The 18,567-nt window shown below is 44.9% G+C and overlaps 6 protein-coding genes across 6 annotated transcripts; 5 read left to right on the forward strand and 1 right to left on the reverse strand.

The window, feature by feature from the left end:
• Positions 1-3,194: 3,194 nt before the first annotated feature.
• DFL_007642 (uncharacterized protein) lies at positions 3,195-5,169 on the forward strand (the record flags this gene model as incomplete). Its single annotated transcript, XM_067637256.1, has 3 exons — positions 3,195-3,508; positions 3,585-4,074; positions 4,147-5,169. The coding sequence occupies 3 exons, from the start codon at positions 3,195-3,197 to the stop codon at positions 5,167-5,169; spliced, it is 1,827 nt and encodes a 608-aa protein (XP_067488791.1).
• A 2,143-nt stretch (positions 5,170-7,312) lies between these two features.
• Positions 7,313-9,391, forward strand: DFL_007643 (uncharacterized protein; the record flags this gene model as incomplete). Its single annotated transcript, XM_067637257.1, has 1 exon — positions 7,313-9,391. One exon carries the CDS (start codon positions 7,313-7,315, stop codon positions 9,389-9,391), a length of 2,079 nt encoding a protein of 692 aa, XP_067488792.1.
• Positions 9,392-9,689: 298 nt separating this feature from the next.
• On the reverse strand, positions 9,690-12,558 carry DFL_007644 (uncharacterized protein; the record flags this gene model as incomplete). The annotated part of the gene is made up of 7 exons (XM_067637258.1): positions 9,690-9,727; positions 9,811-9,973; positions 10,033-10,055; positions 10,117-10,655; positions 10,734-11,099; positions 11,161-12,292; positions 12,393-12,558. The coding sequence occupies 7 exons, from the start codon at positions 12,556-12,558 to the stop codon at positions 9,690-9,692; spliced, it is 2,427 nt and encodes an 808-aa protein (XP_067488793.1).
• A 625-nt stretch (positions 12,559-13,183) lies between these two features.
• On the forward strand, positions 13,184-14,891 carry DFL_007645 (uncharacterized protein; the record flags this gene model as incomplete). Its single annotated transcript, XM_067637259.1, has 7 exons — positions 13,184-13,608; positions 13,668-13,893; positions 13,976-14,064; positions 14,136-14,198; positions 14,254-14,347; positions 14,419-14,784; positions 14,847-14,891. The coding sequence occupies 7 exons, from the start codon at positions 13,184-13,186 to the stop codon at positions 14,889-14,891; spliced, it is 1,308 nt and encodes a 435-aa protein (XP_067488794.1).
• Positions 14,892-15,952: 1,061 nt separating this feature from the next.
• On the forward strand, positions 15,953-16,947 carry DFL_007646 (uncharacterized protein; the record flags this gene model as incomplete). The annotated part of the gene is made up of 6 exons (XM_067637260.1): positions 15,953-15,990; positions 16,069-16,176; positions 16,253-16,335; positions 16,715-16,763; positions 16,844-16,863; positions 16,919-16,947. 6 exons carry the CDS (start codon positions 15,953-15,955, stop codon positions 16,945-16,947), a joined length of 327 nt encoding a protein of 108 aa, XP_067488795.1.
• A 132-nt stretch (positions 16,948-17,079) lies between these two features.
• On the forward strand, positions 17,080-17,476 carry DFL_007647 (uncharacterized protein; the record flags this gene model as incomplete). The annotated part of the gene is made up of 2 exons (XM_067637261.1): positions 17,080-17,286; positions 17,432-17,476. 2 exons carry the CDS (start codon positions 17,080-17,082, stop codon positions 17,474-17,476), a joined length of 252 nt encoding a protein of 83 aa, XP_067488796.1.
• Between the last annotated feature and the right edge of the window lie 1,091 nt (positions 17,477-18,567).

Genomic DNA, 18,567 nt, shown 5'->3' on the forward strand with positions numbered 1-18,567 from the left:
CAGGATCCCTTGCCATATTTACTTTATCAGAAGACCACTAACCCATTTCTCGGTTCCATTTCTGCGGAAGAGACTGATTCAGTTGGTGGGGCCCCAAAATGTCAAATGGAGATCTGGCAAGGATAAACTTTGAATTCAGGTAAGTCATGGACCCGAGCTAGCAGGTAAACTAGCAAGTGTATCCATATCGGAGCATATTGTGTACCGTTTTAACGATATCGGTATCACTGAAACGAATATTGTTGGGGTTTCGTTTTCGTATCTCAAGTCTTCGGCATACGGCAGTTAATGTACATGTCTGTGCTCGTGCATTTTTACTCTACAATTATGAATACCCTCAATTACCGAATAAAAGAAATGCCCGAGGAAGCTGGGTCAGCTTTAGCTCGAATTCGCGAATACCTCGACACCTCACACAGAGTAAACTTGTGCCCAAGCTCCTTATAATGCCTGCAGAAGTAGACGATGCATGATGCAACGTGCATGATACACGCCTGTACTAACGGCTTCAGGCTTTTCTCATACTCTAGAAATTAATTTAGTCCCAATGTTAAATAGGCCTTGGCTTTCACACCCTCTGAGAGTTACCGAGGCATCTGCGGGATGTGGGGAGGCGTGCATAAAAGCCGAGGTAATTACCACTTTGGGACACGAAATGACTTCCGCCAGCCAATCAGCGGCATGATACGGCTGTGACATTTAGCGGACCCAACGCAAATCTAATTCTACTCGGTTTCGATTCTTGATTACTAGCACTATGGAATCACGGGAATTATAGCCTAAAACAAGGCATTCGAGGGCTTGGCTTTCTAGAGTTTCTTTGACGTTTGAGACTCGGTTCCCGACTGTAATAAGGACCGCATACTGTAATGTATTTTCGGCCTCAAAATTGTGAGCCTGAGCAGCATACACCGTTATGCAGCCTAGGCCGACTTAGGTACCACCTTTACCGAGCATCAGGAAAGGCGGGATGAAACATCTCGGTATTTGAACAATAATATGTTAGAAAATTCGTGCCTCAAGTCTTTCGTTGTATTCAATCAGAGACTCTGTTGATTTTAATCACGGCAACATCGTAGAATGGTTATCGGATCACGCCATGGCACAAACCTCTTTACACGTTTTTAGGACGGAAGTCCCGGTAGCCTAGCCTGACTATGAGGCTCAAATTGAGCCATGGAAACGCTACGCACGGCCACATTCGGTCCGACCATAGATAGACTAGCGTGGCTAGTCCGTCGGTTTATACTTGTTTCGGATCCACCAGTATGTTATGCATAAAGGCACATGGCCACATGGAGAGATGAAGAAAGATGGAGCAAAGCCTAGGCAACTTGTATGCAAGGGGAATACTAACATTTATTGTATCGATGCTCCGTATAGGGAAGGAGTTTCATATACGGCCCGGTGGGCATGGTTTTGATACCTCGGTAACTGGTCATGTATCCGGCCTGATCAGGCCTGGATATCATAATGCAAGCATCGTTCCGAAATCTTAAACACATATCGGTATACCCCGCAAAACGCCATGCATGGTTCTTGGTTTCAATTTCTTGTTTCTTTTACTCAGCGGCATTTATCCATGTAATAAAAGTGGGATGTGGAAATGTCATTGGGTAGGCAGCCCTTCTCGGCCCACAGATAGCGAACCTAAGAAGATCGATGGGAAGTGATATAACGACCAGGTAAAACAGCGTCGCAGGTACATACAGATATATCCTTGGCGTTTATGAATGCACCCCCCCCCCCAGGCCCTAGGGCCGGTACACCTTCTTCGAGCCTAAACCCCGGGTACTCTGGCTATTTCCTCGAACCCTCGGTCCCGGGGGGGGGGGTCTTGCTCCGAACTTCGTAGTTAATGGGTATCCATAATTTCCTAGTTCGATATATTTCTAAGTTTCAGTATTACTTTACACTAGGGTGTTTATAAATCTATTAACATATGGACTTACACATCAGCGCCTACATTCCTCGTTAAGAATTTAGAAAGTGTTTAACCGCTCACTGTCTAATAGAGTAACTGAGCTACCAAACTACTTCAAACAAAATTCTGACCTCAATTGGAGGATTGTAATGTGATAGGCTGTTTTACGTTTCGTTCATCGATCAAGAGTCTTAATTACGACATCATTATTTCTGAGGTGGAAGCCCCACTGAGTAGGGTAACGTGCCTTGAGAGGATATATCTCAGAAACGAAGTCGAACTTTGGTAAGATTTAAGGGTTGCAAGCACGCTCGTTGAATATAAGAGACTCGGCTAGATTGGCTAGCAAGCTTGAATCAATAGGACTTGGCATAGGTCTTAATTCACCCTGTTGGATCGAAGTTTGGCGCCCTCTGCATAAATTAAACCGTCGTGTAGTTACCGCGGTACTGAGACCGTCTCCACGTACTATACTGCGGGGTAGCAGTGTTCACGATCGGTAGTCGGCCTGCCGGTTGTTAATCGCTAAGCCTTGTGTCCATCACTAACCGCCTAGGAATACTAGACCCGTTCTGGGTGGGCGTGCATTCCCAAAAGCGGGTATAACGTTAGGAATCTCAACCTGGATATCTAGATCTGAAGTCACTGCAGATCAAATCCTCAAAAGATGTCAAAATTTAAATCAGACAAACAAAATATTTTGAGAAAGGGATTTGGCGCGGCTGCGCCCCATTGCCTTTCATATCCCAGCCTCTATGCTCTATGCATATATGGGCTTAAGAGATTTTGTCGCAAGAGGCTGTGTCAAGAAATCCGTTGGCTTAGATCAGAGACTATCCGCAAGCCCTTCTAGCTATGCGTGCGCATGAATCTTGCATATCAATCAATATAGTGGAGCAATAACCGACACTAACTTAACCGAAAGGTCTAGGTTTTAGTCCTTGCGGTAAAGAGGGGTGAATTCTTCATCCATAAATATAAATATGGGAAGGGGAACCAGTCCCTTAATGTAGTGTCACTGCCACATGACATCACGGAAACGTTATACACACTACCAAACAACACATACATGGCAGTACAGTGTAGATCGCCAAAGATTCGAATCGGTTCTAATCTGTCGGGAAAAAATATCTGAAGGAGTGTTGGTGCGCCCGAAAGTCCATAAATTTGAGCGATACCCTAGGTTTATTGCTACTCTTGAAATAGATATTGTTTTTGTAGTATTTCTATCAGGCCCAAGTCCTAGAGATCCCCTCTCTGGAGTCTCGCCATGAAGTTCCTAACTTTCATTGTTTATCTTGTTCCTATTATCTCTCACAGCCGTGCGAGTATTCTCGAAGCACAACTTGACGGCGGTACAATTAGAGGGGGTTTTTGCGGCGGTTCAAATTCTAGCACTCAATTCTTAGGAGTTCCGTATGCACTCCCACCGGTTGGTCGACTTCGTTGGGAAGCTCCTTTGCCATTCAATGGAACACTCGAATCGGAAAATGGGGTCTTCAATGCGACACGTCGGCCTGCAGTCTGCTACCAATTCGGTACAAGTGATATTGGTGCCGATCCCGGTCCATATGATGAAGATTGGTAAGACTGATAAACAATAATCAAGGAAGCGGGTCTCTAAACCATGGCCATGTGCTAACCTTTTGAACATCGGTAGTTTATTTCTAAATATTTGGGTACCGAGCAGTGCAAATAAATCAGCTTCACCGAGCCTGCCAGTGAAGGTTTGGGTTCACGGAGGTGCAAACACAGGCGGTAGCATAATGATCCCACAATACAACGGCTGCAATCTTTCCGACCAAGGGTCCATTGTGGTAAACATTGCCTATAGGCTGGGGCCACTGGGGTTCTTAGCACTCGAAAGCGCTGGAATCGCTGGAAACTTCGGCATTCAAGACATCCTCCTGGGGCTACAATGGGTTCAAGATAACATTGGAAAGTTTGGTGGCGATAAAGAAAAAGTATTGCTATTTGGACAGTCTGCTGGTGCCTGGAACACCTGGATAATCAGTACTCTGCCGAATGCACCAAATCTTATGCGTGCAGTGGCCTTAGAGAGCGGTGGAGGCGTCGATTTTCAGACCAATTTCTCCGCCCAATTGGGTGGTGCCGCCTTTGCCAAAAACGCGAACTGCACTGTTACGGACGTAAGTTTATCGCCCTCGATACCTTTTTTGGACTAAAGATAACTTATTAACAGGTGATATACTAATCAACAGGCTGCATGTTTGAAACGCCTTACTCCAGAAAAGCTCAAAGAGGTCTTATATCTACCTGGAAGCCCTGCTCTGTCTGGATATACGATGATCCGTCCTGGCATTCAACCTTTCGTTGACGGGAAAGTTATTCCTGTGCAGCCATCCCAAGTCGGCTCTCGAGTCCCCGCTGTGTTCAGTAGTACTTCGGAAGAAGGCAAATTCTTCGTATTTCTAACAAACTCAGATCCTACAAAGATCGACGAAGAGGAGTTCAATGTCTTCTTACGTAGCGAATTCGGCCCACTGGTAGACGAGATCAACTCCAGGTATCCAATTTCAGACTTCGAAGGTTCCGGACTGCCAGGGTTTTCCCGTGCGGCTCAAATTATCACCGACTATGGCTGGAAATGTCCAGCCTACCGCGGTCTTACCAAAACCGCAGAGAGAGGAGTACCGGTATGGACGTATATATTCGATCATGTGTTGACATGCCCATTTACCCCGGGGATACCATCTTTCGTTTTAGACATCATGGGATCGGCCCATGGATTCGACATCCCGTATTCCTTCGCAACAACTGACGGATTACCCATTCCTGGCGGGAATTGTTCGCTTAACGCAGAAGAAAAACGGACTAGCAATATTATAGTCGATGCTTGGACTTCGCTTGCGGCTACTGGAAATGCTTCGACGGATGAGTTTGAATGGCCAACATTCACAAATGAAAGCTATACTGGACTCTATATAGGACGGAATTCAACTGAAATAACTTCACTCGCTTCCGATTATAGTATTTGTGGGTTCTGGAACCAGATTAATGCCATATTGCTCGAAGCTGCGAGTAGAAATAGCACGAATGTGACGGATGAAATCCCAACCAATCCAACGATCACCGACGTACCAATCACCCCACCAAATTCTACAGAAACCGGAAGTCCGACTCCCACAGAAAGTCAGCCAAGCAGAGGGCCCAGGATTGATATAGGTCTTTTTTCGATTGTAGTGGCAGTTACGGTCGGCTGCTTGTTAATGGAAACTATTTAAAGTTCTAGATATAAGGGATACACTAGTGGTCTGACAAATTAATAGTTAGCGTAACTTATTTACAGATAAACCTACCCACGTTTATGCGTTCAAATTTTTATGCTACCACGATGATTAAATAAATACTCAAGTATACTTACATACGAGATTACACGGGTGCTAGGATATGGGGAGCTAGCTGTTGAGCGGGATTACTACTAACTATCGTATGGCAAATGCCTAAAATATCACTAAGGTCGATCCACGTTTGTGGACACCCTAGATATCACCCATTACTCCCGGTCATTGTAGAACCTGCCCGTTAGTGCGAATCTATCACTCTGGCGAGGCGATGTACCGTGACGCGAGGTATATCCCCGTCGTCAATATCCAACTTGACGAATATGTTAGCCCGAACCCGGTATACTAGTCCGTAGTCCTGTTCTAGGGCATACTGCCCTACACCGCATTCCCTAACGTCGACTGGAAAAGGTGTCCATCCAGGGTAAAGAGCACCCAACCACTCTTTGAGCAAATACTATGCCGTCTCCGTATCCTTACACTTGTAAACATGGACACCACTCTCGGCCCAATATAGTCCACGGACGTCGTCACTGTCATTACTATTATGGCTCGATCTGGTGTTAAACTGGTAGTAAACATAAACGCAATAGTCGTCTACGGCAGTATTTTTGATGTGGAAGTCAGTGATATGCGAGATCGCCGTGGAAACTAGGGCGCAGAAACTACTCCAGAAAAGTACGAGGTGCATTTTCTGTAGTGACCGGAGGGCCACGAGGTTCTATCGCTAGAAAAAAGTGCATCTACAACGCTAGAGAAGGATTGGGATACTTGGTAGATTCGTTTATTGTATGGTTCTGGAACATCAGGAAGGTAATAGACCATTTCATGTGAGTTAGAGTCCAACCATACTCAGTCTCCTGTCACTATAGCCAAGAATACGGCATGCTTCCGGGGTTGGAGCAGGAATGAGTGTTGATAGTATAGGCAAGTTGGAAAGTCTTACAGAGTTGGCGGTGAGAAGATAAATCGCAGATCGTTAAACGTTCTGGGGGAGACCATCTCAATTCACGCCTGCACCAGATGGCCATGGCTAGGTTTGTGTAGGTTAGGTTAGATCTGGCGCTTTCGGAAGGACGTTAACTTACGCTTCGCAGACGGGGCTGGATATGTAGATGTCTAGAACAAGCAAGAAGCAATACTGAAAATAATAATAGTGTAGCTCGCCAGTGCCCCATTTTGAACCTTCTCTCCATTGTGGGAACCTGACGAAGCGTCTCTCGTCATACAGTATCTAGCCACAACAACACGCAACGAGACCAGCCACAACCCGCAACACGCCCGTCTATTCCAACCGATCGAATCGTACGGGTCGTATGCGCAGCTCTTCTATCGAGCAGATACCCTATCTGGTCCACATTTTATAATCAGAGTCTCTATAAAGTTGTGACTATATTAGGGGTTATAAATGGATTTGTCAGAAGCTGGAGATCGTGAGACTAGTGTAGCCTCGAGATTATGCAGGCCGACTGGTTTACTAAACGTGTTGCATCTTGTGGTATTTTCTGAACCCTTGTCGTTGGTGCCACGATACCACCTTGAGGTGTATCTCAAAGGGAGGCGAAGGAAAGATATTTTACTTAGAGGTGGTTGGTGTAGCTCAGTAACCCGAAAATTATATATCGTCGAATACCACCTCGTACGCTAGTCTTCCTCGATCTAAGAATAGTTGGAGTTGGGTTCATTTTTAAACTGTCCGGATCCCTGCAAAGTTAGAATATAGTCTGTGCCCGCGGACGCCAAGGCATCCATTGAAGAGTCACAAAGCGAGTTAGCGGGGTCGTTGTTGTCGTGGAGGCTTGCAGCCTGCGACTCGCCGCGTAGAGTCATGAGTTGCCTATCGATTCGCCCAACCACGAGAATTTTAACCAGGTTTTATCTAAATTGAATCTGATATGCTATAAATTTGAGATTGGATATCGCCCCTCTCACTGATTGGTTTCCGTTCGTCACTTCAGACGGAAATCACTGAGTCTTGTCCAAACCCGGTCTCTCGAAATCTTCTACTGGCCATCCCAAGTCGTGGTTCAAAATACAACAGAACAACACAAATCCGAAACAAGGCGAAATAGATCCATTCACAATGGCGGAATCTGGCACAAACATGTCCATTATAACCTCTCTCTATGAAACCCATCCCCATGTCCTCACTGAGATCATGTACTACTGCACCCCTACGACATTCGATGCATTCAGGTATACCTGCAAAGCTGTGTATTCCATGTCACTTGACCCGGACCTCTTGGAGCATCACCTCAAAACCATTGTCCATCGTCAGCACGAAATAGTCTCTAACCGACCACCACGATTCTTTTATGATGTTATCTATCTAGACACTAAATTTGATACTATGAAAAATGCTCATGGAAATCTCTGGAGATTGCGAGGTCTTATCCTTCAAGAATTCCTGCGAATGCAAAGTTCTTGGAGAGTTGGGGACTATAAGAAAGTCGTGGTCGAGTTGGGTGTTCATTCCGACGAAGAAGATGGAGAGGTGGAAGCGGCTTCTGCGGATGGGGTATATTTTGACGGTACTATTCAGCTATTGTCTGGCACCGTCCGAGGAGATACCTTCGCTCTCTCATGGGGCGACACAAGGAAAACGCACTTGCACACCTATCACTTCACCAATTCCAGGAAATATAGTATTCGCAAAGTAGCAGGCCCTCAGGGAACGAGTATCCATCATCAATTTTCCCCTGATAACAATACGTATCAATTCACAACATTCAACACGAAAGACGTCACCAAGCATACCTCTCAAGCACTTACCCTCAAAATCCGCGACGGATTTGATATATCAATTAATGAAGGATTTTACATCCGTGACCCGAATGCGCTCGATCAAAACTACTATATATCCGAATGGTACGGCCATGCGGAGACAAGGGAATTAACATCGACCTTCCTCCGTGCGAAATTTCACGGGAAGTATATGAACGTGTACGACGAAGAAGGGCCTGTTGACTTGGCTTACGAGCTGGATTGGGATCAAAGGAAGAATTGGAGGGTTCCAGCGACGGGCATGTCGAATGCGCCCAATTTGACTCTGCCGGATCATTCCGATGAAACTATGAAGCTACTCCTGGGGAAAAACGGCAAGTGCGAGTCGGAGGGATACGCAGTCGGATTAGATAGCGGTCCGTACTGGAAATGGAAAGTATTCGAGCCGAGGAGATTGAAAGAGGATGTCTCGAGATTGGGTGTATGGAGGGATGTTTCGGTCGAGTTCGAGCGAGGAGAGGTTGGGAAAGAGACAATTCTAAGGGTTTTGGCAACGGTTTCGAAGAATCTAATTAAGCCTAACCCCGGGAAGAGATTTTTGCTCACAAATTCCAAAGTCCTAAATCCTGGCGATTGGGTAAACGTTCAAATCCCGCTAGTATTACCCCCAGTAACAAAGGGAGATCAACACGGCCAGTTGGTGCTGGCTACTGTGGCTCCGGCCGCATACTTTCGAAGGCGGGGGATGCGGGATCCCCATATCCCTTGGGCTGACAAAGGTTTTATGGATTACAACTGGAATGTCAAGAAAAATACAGAGGGAGAAGTAGGACCTGAACCGCTGTTCATCCGAACTGGGGCGATGATTCACAGAGAACTTGTTGATGCTGAGATTGTGGCAAGAATTGTCGGTTGGACTAACGACGGGGCAGTCTGGGTGTGGGATGTCACTGAAAAGCATATTTTAGATGCTGGTGAACTTGGAATGCCGGAAGGCTCAAAGAAAGTGTTAGAAGTTGCGGCAAAGAAACTCGGCTATGTCAAAGATGTGAAAGGAATCTTTGTTACCGGGGATAGAATTGTCCAGAGAATAACTTTAATTACATACGGCCAAGAACAAAAAGTCCACAGAGTGGGCGTGGAGGATAGTGGAGAGAATGACTCCGGGATATCCTTTTTGAGGCAGGAGGATATCATTAAGAAGATAAATCGTGCCAAGGCGAAGAAAGCCTCCGAGCAAAGAGGAGAACTTGATCACGACTACGACGACCGCGACGGGGATGGAGAGTTGGCCATAGTGCCACAATCAGACACCGAAGATACCCCTACTGGTTCTGATAGCAGGTGGAGGATGATAAGTTATTCCTTTGGGCAAACAAAAGGAGGAGGCTCGGCTAGCTACCGCATTGACTCCTGCGGAGATCTTGAGGATATGTGATCTAAAGAAATATTCTGGCAATGTCAACAATTTAAAGGTTTTATTACCGGCTACATGGGGAATGCTTCCATCTTATTTCTAAAATACGCCTAGCCTACACCATTGCGAAGCTTTATAAGACTAAATTGATTCCCGTCGAAAAATATTTCGCTGGGGATAGAGGCTTTTTATTGCTACTGAGGCTACCAAAACCATGATTCCTTCTCCGAACTTGTCTCCTGCGCAACACTACCCTTTGTCTCCGAACGAATTCCGGGATTTTTTTTGAGCCTTATCCCATAATGGCCCCCTAACCATTCTAATTGAATTTCGGCGCATCATAACAGTCGCTAGGATCTAGAATGAAACACACAAGGGGGCAAATTAACATACACCTTTAAATATACGGTTTCTTCTACATATGAGTAAAGACAACATACCTTCCCCATGTTCGTAAATATATTGTTTTACCTTTCCTGCCTCGTGCATGAGTCCACTAACAAGTTCCTGCTGACGAATGGTGACTTTGGGGTTGTACAATGATGCACTACGGACGGTATGCGCGGCAACATGATATCTAGATACGTTATTGCGAAGCATCATCTGTTGGGGATAAACCTGGTTAGTTTTAGAGTTATTTCGTAAATTATGCCTCAACTTACATCAAATGGCGAAGTTGTCGTGCCTAGAAGCGGAAAGGTTTAGTGTTATACCTCAATTACGCTATAGTGGTATAGGTTACTGACCTTCTTCGGAGTATCCTTCAACAATAACTCTTTCCACGTTCTTTCTCCCAAATAGTAGCCCTTTGACATCATTTGCATAGCCGTGATAGTTCACTATTATGTCCCTGTCCTTCGTAAACAAACTTTCAAAGCCAGTTTCGTCCAAAGAATGGGGATGATTGCTGCCAAGAACCATCAAATCTGTAACATTGACAACCCTTACTCGAAGTTCTGGTATCTTTTGCCTTAGCATTGCGGCGGCGGAGACAACCTCGAACGTTGTCTCTGTACCAATCGCACAGAGAACAACGTCAGGGTTTAATCCTTCGTCTGTAGACGCGAACTTCCAGACGGTAGCACCGGCTTGGCAATGTGTTTCTGCTTCCTCCGATGAAAGGTAGATTGGCGTTGGATGTTTTGATGCTACGATCAGGTTTACGTAGTTCTTTGACTTCAAACAATGATGAAGCGTCGATAAGAGGCAGTTCGCATCTGGAGGAAAGTAAACCCGACTATATGTCGCCTTGAGACTTAGGACAGCGCCTATGAAAGATGGATTCCTAGATCAAACGCAAAGTTAGCATCGGAGCTGGGACGAAACAGTGTTTATTATTTTAACTTCGCTGGCTTTGACATACTGATGGCTGAATCCATTATGTTCTTGCCTAGTCCACGTCGAGGTTTCAATATAATTGATACTCGATAAAGAACCTCGCCAATTAGTTTCTTGGCCCATTTTGTTGAATTTAGAGTACTGGACCATCATAGTATGCACGATGCCAAGAAAGCTTTCGTAGGAGGGAAATATTGCTGTCCGACCGGTAAGAGTGTAGCCTTGCATAAATCCCTGACAAGTGTGTTCACTCAAAATTTCAATTACACGTCCTCCCTTCGCGCGAGAAAATTGATCGGACTGGAAATTCCGGCCAGTTACTTTGAATACGAGTTTCAGTTTGTTGGACTCAAGCTCATCTGGGGAGAATATTCGAAAGGTCGATTGGTTGCTGTCGAATCGTATTCGTGTGAGTGTCATGAATGTCCTCATGGATGGGACTGGAAGCTTACTTTTCGATAACTTTGACAAGAAATTCACCAATACTTTGCATGCCACTAACTTCAACACAGTTCTTTTCTGAGGTGAAATCCATCCAATTAGGTAAATTTAGTGGAGTATAGCCCCTATACGCCTCGGGGACCTGCCCAATCCTTCGCTCTATTTCTTTAGGAATGATAGAGGTAATATCCGCATGCGGACGGCCTGTCTCCCCGTCAATGAGATCGCCGATCTTGTAAGACTTCAACCATTCTTCCAATAACTCGAGTTGCTTTTGGTCTTTCTTTGCTGCTGGTAAGGGAACTTGGTGAGAATGAAAGCTTCCTTCGATAAACTTATCCCCGAGCCGCGCTGGGCAACCCCAACCCTTTGGTGTTCTCATGATAATCACCGGCCATCTTGGTTTTGATATCGGATTTCGGTCTCTTGCTGCCTTTTGTATCCCCCTAATCTGCCCCAACGCCCAATCCATAGCGGATGCCATGTCGTTGTCGATATTTTCCAAATCTTCAACGAACCTTGGTTGATACCCGAGGCCGCTAAAGAAGCATGCGATCTCTTTGTTGTCCATACACCCAAATATTGTCCGTTCACTGATTTTAAAGCCGTTGACATGAAGTATAGGTATGACTGCACCCGATTCTGCTGGATCCAAATACTTGTGGCCGTGCCAGGCGGCCGCAGTTGGACCGGTTTCTGCTTCGCCATCGCCAATAACACAAACCGCTACGAGATCAGGTTTATCAAAAACGGCCCCAAAAGCTACGGATAGTGCATAGCCGAGTTCACCACCTTCATGTATGGAGCCGGGGACTTCAGCGCTAACATGGCTTGGGAATCCACCAGGCGCACTGAATCCTGTGATTAATCGGTGTAGACCAGAAGGTGAGACTGTATAGCTAGGGTAAAAGTGGCCAAGACTCTCTTCGAGCCAAAGGCAAGCGAGGATTGCAGGAGCGCCATGGCCGGGGCCGACGATGAACATACTCCGCAGATCCGCATGAGTATTTAGAAGCCTATTGATATGCGCATAGACCAAATTGAGTCCGGGACATGTGCCCCAGTGGCCAAGAAGACGAGGCTTGATATGTTCCGGCTTTAGAGCTTCTTGAACCAAAATGTTTTCTTTGAGAAATATCATAGCTAGTTCCATTAGTCTTAGGTATCGGTTGTAAAAATCTTTTCTGATACTTTGCAAAAGAAATATATTGCAAAATCAACATATCCGTGAACTCAAACTTACCAGCTGCCAAGTAGTCAGCGGCTCGTCTGAACTTTTGTACAACATGACGGTCCTCGTCTGACAGGAATCTCCTATCTTCGGTGGATATAGCAAGCTGTAGAACACCATCGGGTAGATGGCTTTCCTCCGGAGGCGGGTTTGGCTGGTCGATAAATTGGTCTTGCATTGTGGTTATGTTGTTTTTGTGCTCGGTATATCTAGGCGCGTGATTATATTTCAGTTTGGGATTCTTACAGGTTCTTGGTGCAATTTAAAGATTAACACATTAACACGGCTATAGGCCTCGCCTTTGAAGACGAATTTGGGTTTCTTCAAAAATAGGGGTTGAAAGAAGAAGTGTCAAAGCAGCAGTTGTAATAGTACGGGGTTTAATATACGCAGTCGATATCCAATGGCGACGAGACCAGTACATGTGCAAGTACGGAGTAACGGCAATGCAATGATATCATTTTGACGACTCTCCTGGTAATGTGTTGTGTTGACGTCAATTTGTTGGCTTCTAAAGGGGGTCGCCACCCCAGTTACCTAGCGCAGGACCCGCAAGATTAGGTATTTGGGAGTAAGCTTGAAAGAAGGTGCATATTGGGCTTCGAACTAACTGCACGGATCGATAAGGTATTCCAAAACATTTTTCTAGAGCAAAACCCTGTCAAGGTATCAATACCCTTCGATATCCAAATATTCGATTTCATGGAGCAATTTTATGATTTTACTGAATCTTAAAGAAGCAGTTAGGCTGTGTGTATAAGGACATTCTGATAGTATAACTATCAGAATTGGGAATGTTGAATATGACCGAAAAGAGGCCGCCGAACTACATTCTTGCAGCTAATGCTGGGTCGTCTTCCCTAAAACTTCAGCTCTTCAAAATCAACCCAAGCAACGATGATGTCTTGGTACCGAAGTTGACAGTGAAGTCATCGATATCGAATCTCTCTTCGCCTCCCACAAAATTCACATTCAAGAATTATGAGAAGGAAGGGCATGACATACAATCTCAAGAATTAGATGATATCCACTCTGGACTTGAAGCCTTTGAATTCTTCTTAAGGCACCTGGCGAAAGACCAGAGCGGCATTGGTGCTGGTCTAGCGGACAAAATAACACACATTTGTCACCGCGTTGTTCATGGTGGTGAGGTAGGGGAGAGAGGCCCACTAGTGGTCAACGACAGCGTCTTAAAGCAACTAGAAGAGGTCATTTCTTTGGCACCATTGTCAGTATATCCCGGCCTAAGCTTAAAGAGAGTTGTAAATTAAAGAGACCAATCTCCAGGCACAATGGTCCGGCGGATGAGATATTAAGAGCATCTCTGAAATCTTTTCCAAAGTCCACGAACATTGCATTCTTCGACTCATCGTTTCACAACTCTTTGCCAGATTTCATCAAGGCATACCCGATCGATCAGAAGATAGCGAAAGAGCGAAAGCTGAGAAAATATGGCTTCCATGGGTTGAGTTACCACTGGATCGTTAGAAATGTGGCAAAGTTCCTTGAGAAGGTAAGGCAAAGTATCGAGACGATGTAGTGAGATCAAGAATCTCAATTAAAAGAGAAAGATTTAAGCTGATTTGGCGCTGCAGGATGAAGAGAAGACTTCGGTGATCGCACTTCACTTGGGAAGCGGGGCATCAATGTGCGCCATCAAGAATGGGGAGTCGTATGATACGACGTGAGTTGTCATTTGGTGGTGATGTAGTCTCTACATTGACAGAATGGCGATGCTGATTGTGGCTCTTTCAGAATGGGATTAACACCGTTGGAAGGCCTTCCCGGCGGTTCAAGATCGGGCACTATGGATCCAAGGTATACAACGGGAATTTCATCTCTGCGCGGCGGGAAAGGCTAACCGGGATTCAAGCCTGATATTTCATTACTCTTCAAGACCGGCCGATAGTGATAAAGTATCCTCGGTGGAACTTTCACACGCTGAAAGCATTTTAAATCTGTCATCTGTATGGGGCTCCCCCTTTTGACCGGAATATAGGGGTATACATCCTTTACTGAGGTTAATGCGTCAAAACAGGGCTTTAAAGCGCTCACAGGCACATCGGACTTCTCGGAAATACTTGCTACGGACCCTCCAAATACAGAATCAGTTCTTACCATTAACTTGTTTCTTGATAGAATCCTGAGTTTCTTTGGTTCGTATTGGTTAAAGTTGAATGGCGGCAGAGGGTCTGTCGATGCTGTTGTTTTTGCTGGTGGTATTGGAGAGAGCAGTTCAATGTTCAGAGAGATGATTGTGGAAGGGCTACGTGGTTTAAATGGTGGTTTCGATGGATTAGACCACGAAAAGAATGAGAAAGGAGGTGGGAGTGGCGAGGTTGTCTATTCGATTGGTGATGGAATCGGCAAGACCCGACTCTTAGTCTGCGAAACAAACGAAGAGGTACGTATTTCTGGTATACTAGCAGCTGTACTCGAGTTAGTCCTTACTAATGATGCCCTTAGCTTGAGATGGTTGGAGAATGCCTCGGGGACGAAGTTCTGTGGTGAGACCGTAGAATAGCCCGCCTCCTGATGGTTAAAGTTTCGAAGCTTTCGGTCACACGACTCTATCAGGATTGTGAAGCAAAATAAAGCGAAAAGTAGTTATGAAGACAAGCGTGACCGCACTGTCTTTTGGATTGGTATGGTCGCATCTCGTACTTCGGGGTTTTAGATATCCTGAAGATTGTGGTCTCATCGCGAGACATCATAAGCTTATATACGGTTGGCACGCCAAACTTGGAACTCTATTTCGAGATAGTAAGAGTGTCGTTTCGGTACATTTACGCTAATTTAGAAGAAAAGAACTGAGAACATATTTAAGTATTTGAGTAGATATGCCTAGACCTACTTCAGGGCTCTATACCATGTCAATGGAATAGAAAATACCATTAGCTGAATATGTAGACATGAATCGTTCTAGATATTGTAAGTATTTGAAAACTACTTAGGGCTTAATGATTATTATATCTCCAGGAGCATGTTGTGTATACTGATGGAGGCTAGAATACGACCGACGGTTATGGTTAGATACTCCACGCCAAGAGTGACACTAGACCAGCAGGAAACCTGATTTCTCCACCTGCTGCTAGGTAAGTACTGTACATGTTTAATTACGTCTACATACGCAAACATTACTGCCGCGGAATTTGATAGGTTCGAGCTGGTTAACGATATCCAGAATTGATACGTTCACAATTTGTGAATATCGTCTTTATGCGTTAGCGAAAGTTGATAGCGATATTCCGTACTAGAATGGTAAATATAAAGGAAATGAATTGCCTATATTGGGGCTAATATGCATTGCCCTCCCACTCGAGCTCGACTAAATGGCCGACGCAAGAAGCTGTGGCGTTGGCCGCGTCGACGGGACCTGTGGAAGACCGCCTCTATTCAGTTTGCATCGGGCAAGGATTGCGCAACATCTCGTGCCCGTTCACGTGCTTCGAGGCCAGCACATCAAACTCCGACACGATTGAGGGGCCGGTCGACCTTGAAAAGTCTAAGCCATGAGGGCAAGGTTACAAATGCAGCACTTCTTTATCCCATGATTCTACTGATTACTATTTATGGAGTTTACGGAGTCTATCAATATCGCAAATCTTATGTTAGTTCTTATCAACTAGTTTGAGAAACTTCTCAACGTTCCTAGAAATCGTTTCATCGTCTAACAAGAATGTTATAGATTGATCTTCCATATGTCGGCATTCGACCTGGCCTCTTCGGACCCTGGAAGGCTAGATATTATTACCTTCGCAATTCGACATATGTTGTTTGGGAAGGCTATCAAAAGGTACACGTTTTATTCGAAGTACGATTGAAAGGATACTGTGGGCTCTTACATTAAAATCTCTGGTACCCTCGTGAAGGCAGGGCCTTTGTGATATCAACTCCAAAAAGATGGCTAGTCTTCCTTACCGATCCGGACCAAATCGCCGAACTTGCCATGGTTGTAGATAATAAAGTCGGGTTCTATGAAGCACTCAATTTGGTACGACTTCTTGAAAACCTTTACTACGATTGACGCGAATATTTTTATAGATCTAGATTTTTCCTCTCTCGAAAGAATTCTAACCTAGATTCTAGAAAAATAAACACGACAGAGTCGCAGAGCCAACTCTTGGAGACTATATTAACACTTATCACGTGGACATAATTAAATCACAACTCACTCCTCGAATGGCCAGCATATTAATATTGCCGGGAATCCGGCAAGAAGGGAATGTAGCTTGGAAAGATACTTTTAAGTTTGGAACCGGTATGGTTGTTCTCCCTTGACGTTAATCGCTGCCTATTGGGGATACAACAGCAAAGCAAGAGAGCTATATCAGGCTGGACAAAAGTCGGTATCTGGGAAGCCGTGATCCAAGTTCTTTCTAGGTATGTATACCTGCCCGTATGAAGTTTTAGTGCATATCATCTAGTGGCAGTTAATATTCTTTTGAAAAAAAATTAACTAGGTCTGCCAATCGTTGCTTCAGTATGATAATTCATCGCTAGACTGAAACCTGAGATACAAGGCTAATTTTTATTAGTCGGACTTCCTCTCTACCGAAACCAATAATTACTTGACATCTTTCGCATTTATGCCGTCAGGACGAATGAAGTAGTATATATGATCGATCTAGCACCCAGGTTCCTACAGCCTACTCTGGAGTGGGTCTTTCTGAAACGTTATAAGCTACCGCAATGGGCGATGAAGATATTAAAACCAGTATTCGAGGGGCGGAAACGTATGCGAGATGAACTCGGCCCCGAACGTTGGGATACCGAGAAGCCGAATGATGTTATAACTTGGATTATTGACGCCGCACCTAAGAAGGACAAGCACCAACAAACTAATGAACAAATGGCTTGGAGGTTGATTTGGTTGAACTTTGCAGCTACTTATACAACATCGATGGTATGTTACGGCCAGTGTTTTGCAATTATTCTACTTTCGGAAATATTAACAACCAACCTGATGGTCCACTTTACATGTTCTCTATGATCTCGTAGCTAACCAAAATACATGGACCTATTGCGAGGAGAAACCATCTCCACGATAGATAAACATGGCGGCTACACCAGAGAAGCGCTTGACAACATGTTGAAACTTGATTCTTGTCTCAGAGAATCGCAGCGTTGGAACAGTGTTGTCTCTATTGTTATTTCAAAACTTACAATGTGCGACTGCACTTTCAAGTCTGGAAAGGTTCTACTTCATCTCCGAAAGGGCACTTTCATCACTGTCCCTGCGACGGCTACCCTCTTGTCTGAGGAAATCTATGGCCCTGATGCTCATATTTGGAGAGGCTTCCGCTTTTCTGAAATGCGCGAAAAGATGACGAATCTTCTAAACTGCAGGCTGCTGCCACAAGCAAGGATTATTTGGCTTTCAGCCATGGCAAGAATGCATGCACAGGAAGATTCTTCGCTACCTATCAGCTAAAAATGCTTTTGATTCACTGTTTACTACAGTATAAGATCAGGCTACCATTAAACCGCAATGGGAAACGGCCAGACAATAGATATATCTTGGGAAGGCGATCGGCGGATACAGGTGGGTCGTTGGAGTTCCGCGAGAGGAAAGGATGGAATGAACTGAAGACTCGCTGAGGTGAGTTTGGCGAAGAAGAAGGTCAACCGTAAGGTATGCGGTAATTACCGAATTATTTGTAGCTAGATTGCTTGATTAGCATAATATTAGGAAGGATAACATAGGCAAGATGAGAGAATGAAAATCAGTTGCGTACCCAGATTAGTGTTGATGTGTCCAAAATGCAGCCATATTGCACAGCCATATTCCTGATTAGTCAGTGGCGCAGTTCCAAATGCTAGCGTCGATCTATTCTTCCTTGATAGGGTGCTAGTAAGTGTACACAATTTCTGGATCTAGGACAAATATTACGCATAATCATAATTGTATAGTGCATAATCATCTAGGGCCTAAGAGATTGCCTGCGGAATGTCCCAAACCTCAATCTCGCAATGCGCGATTCGATGGAAGACACTTTATCACATCGGCGTGCGCAACGGCTGTTAGGTGTAATCGTATTGGAGATAATACTCACTTGATTTGTATGTCGATAACCAATCAGACTCCTCTGATAGTAATGCCAAATAATAGCAGTTCAGGGTCCATATTAGCTTGATACCGAATTTAAACCGGCCCGTTGGCCCAAGTCCTTCGCAATTGCCGTGC

This window comes from Arthrobotrys flagrans (genome assembly GCF_004000055.1).
Source record: "Arthrobotrys flagrans strain CBS H-5679 chromosome Unknown unitig_8, whole genome shotgun sequence".
Taxonomy (NCBI): domain Eukaryota; kingdom Fungi; phylum Ascomycota; class Orbiliomycetes; order Orbiliales; family Orbiliaceae; genus Arthrobotrys; species Arthrobotrys flagrans.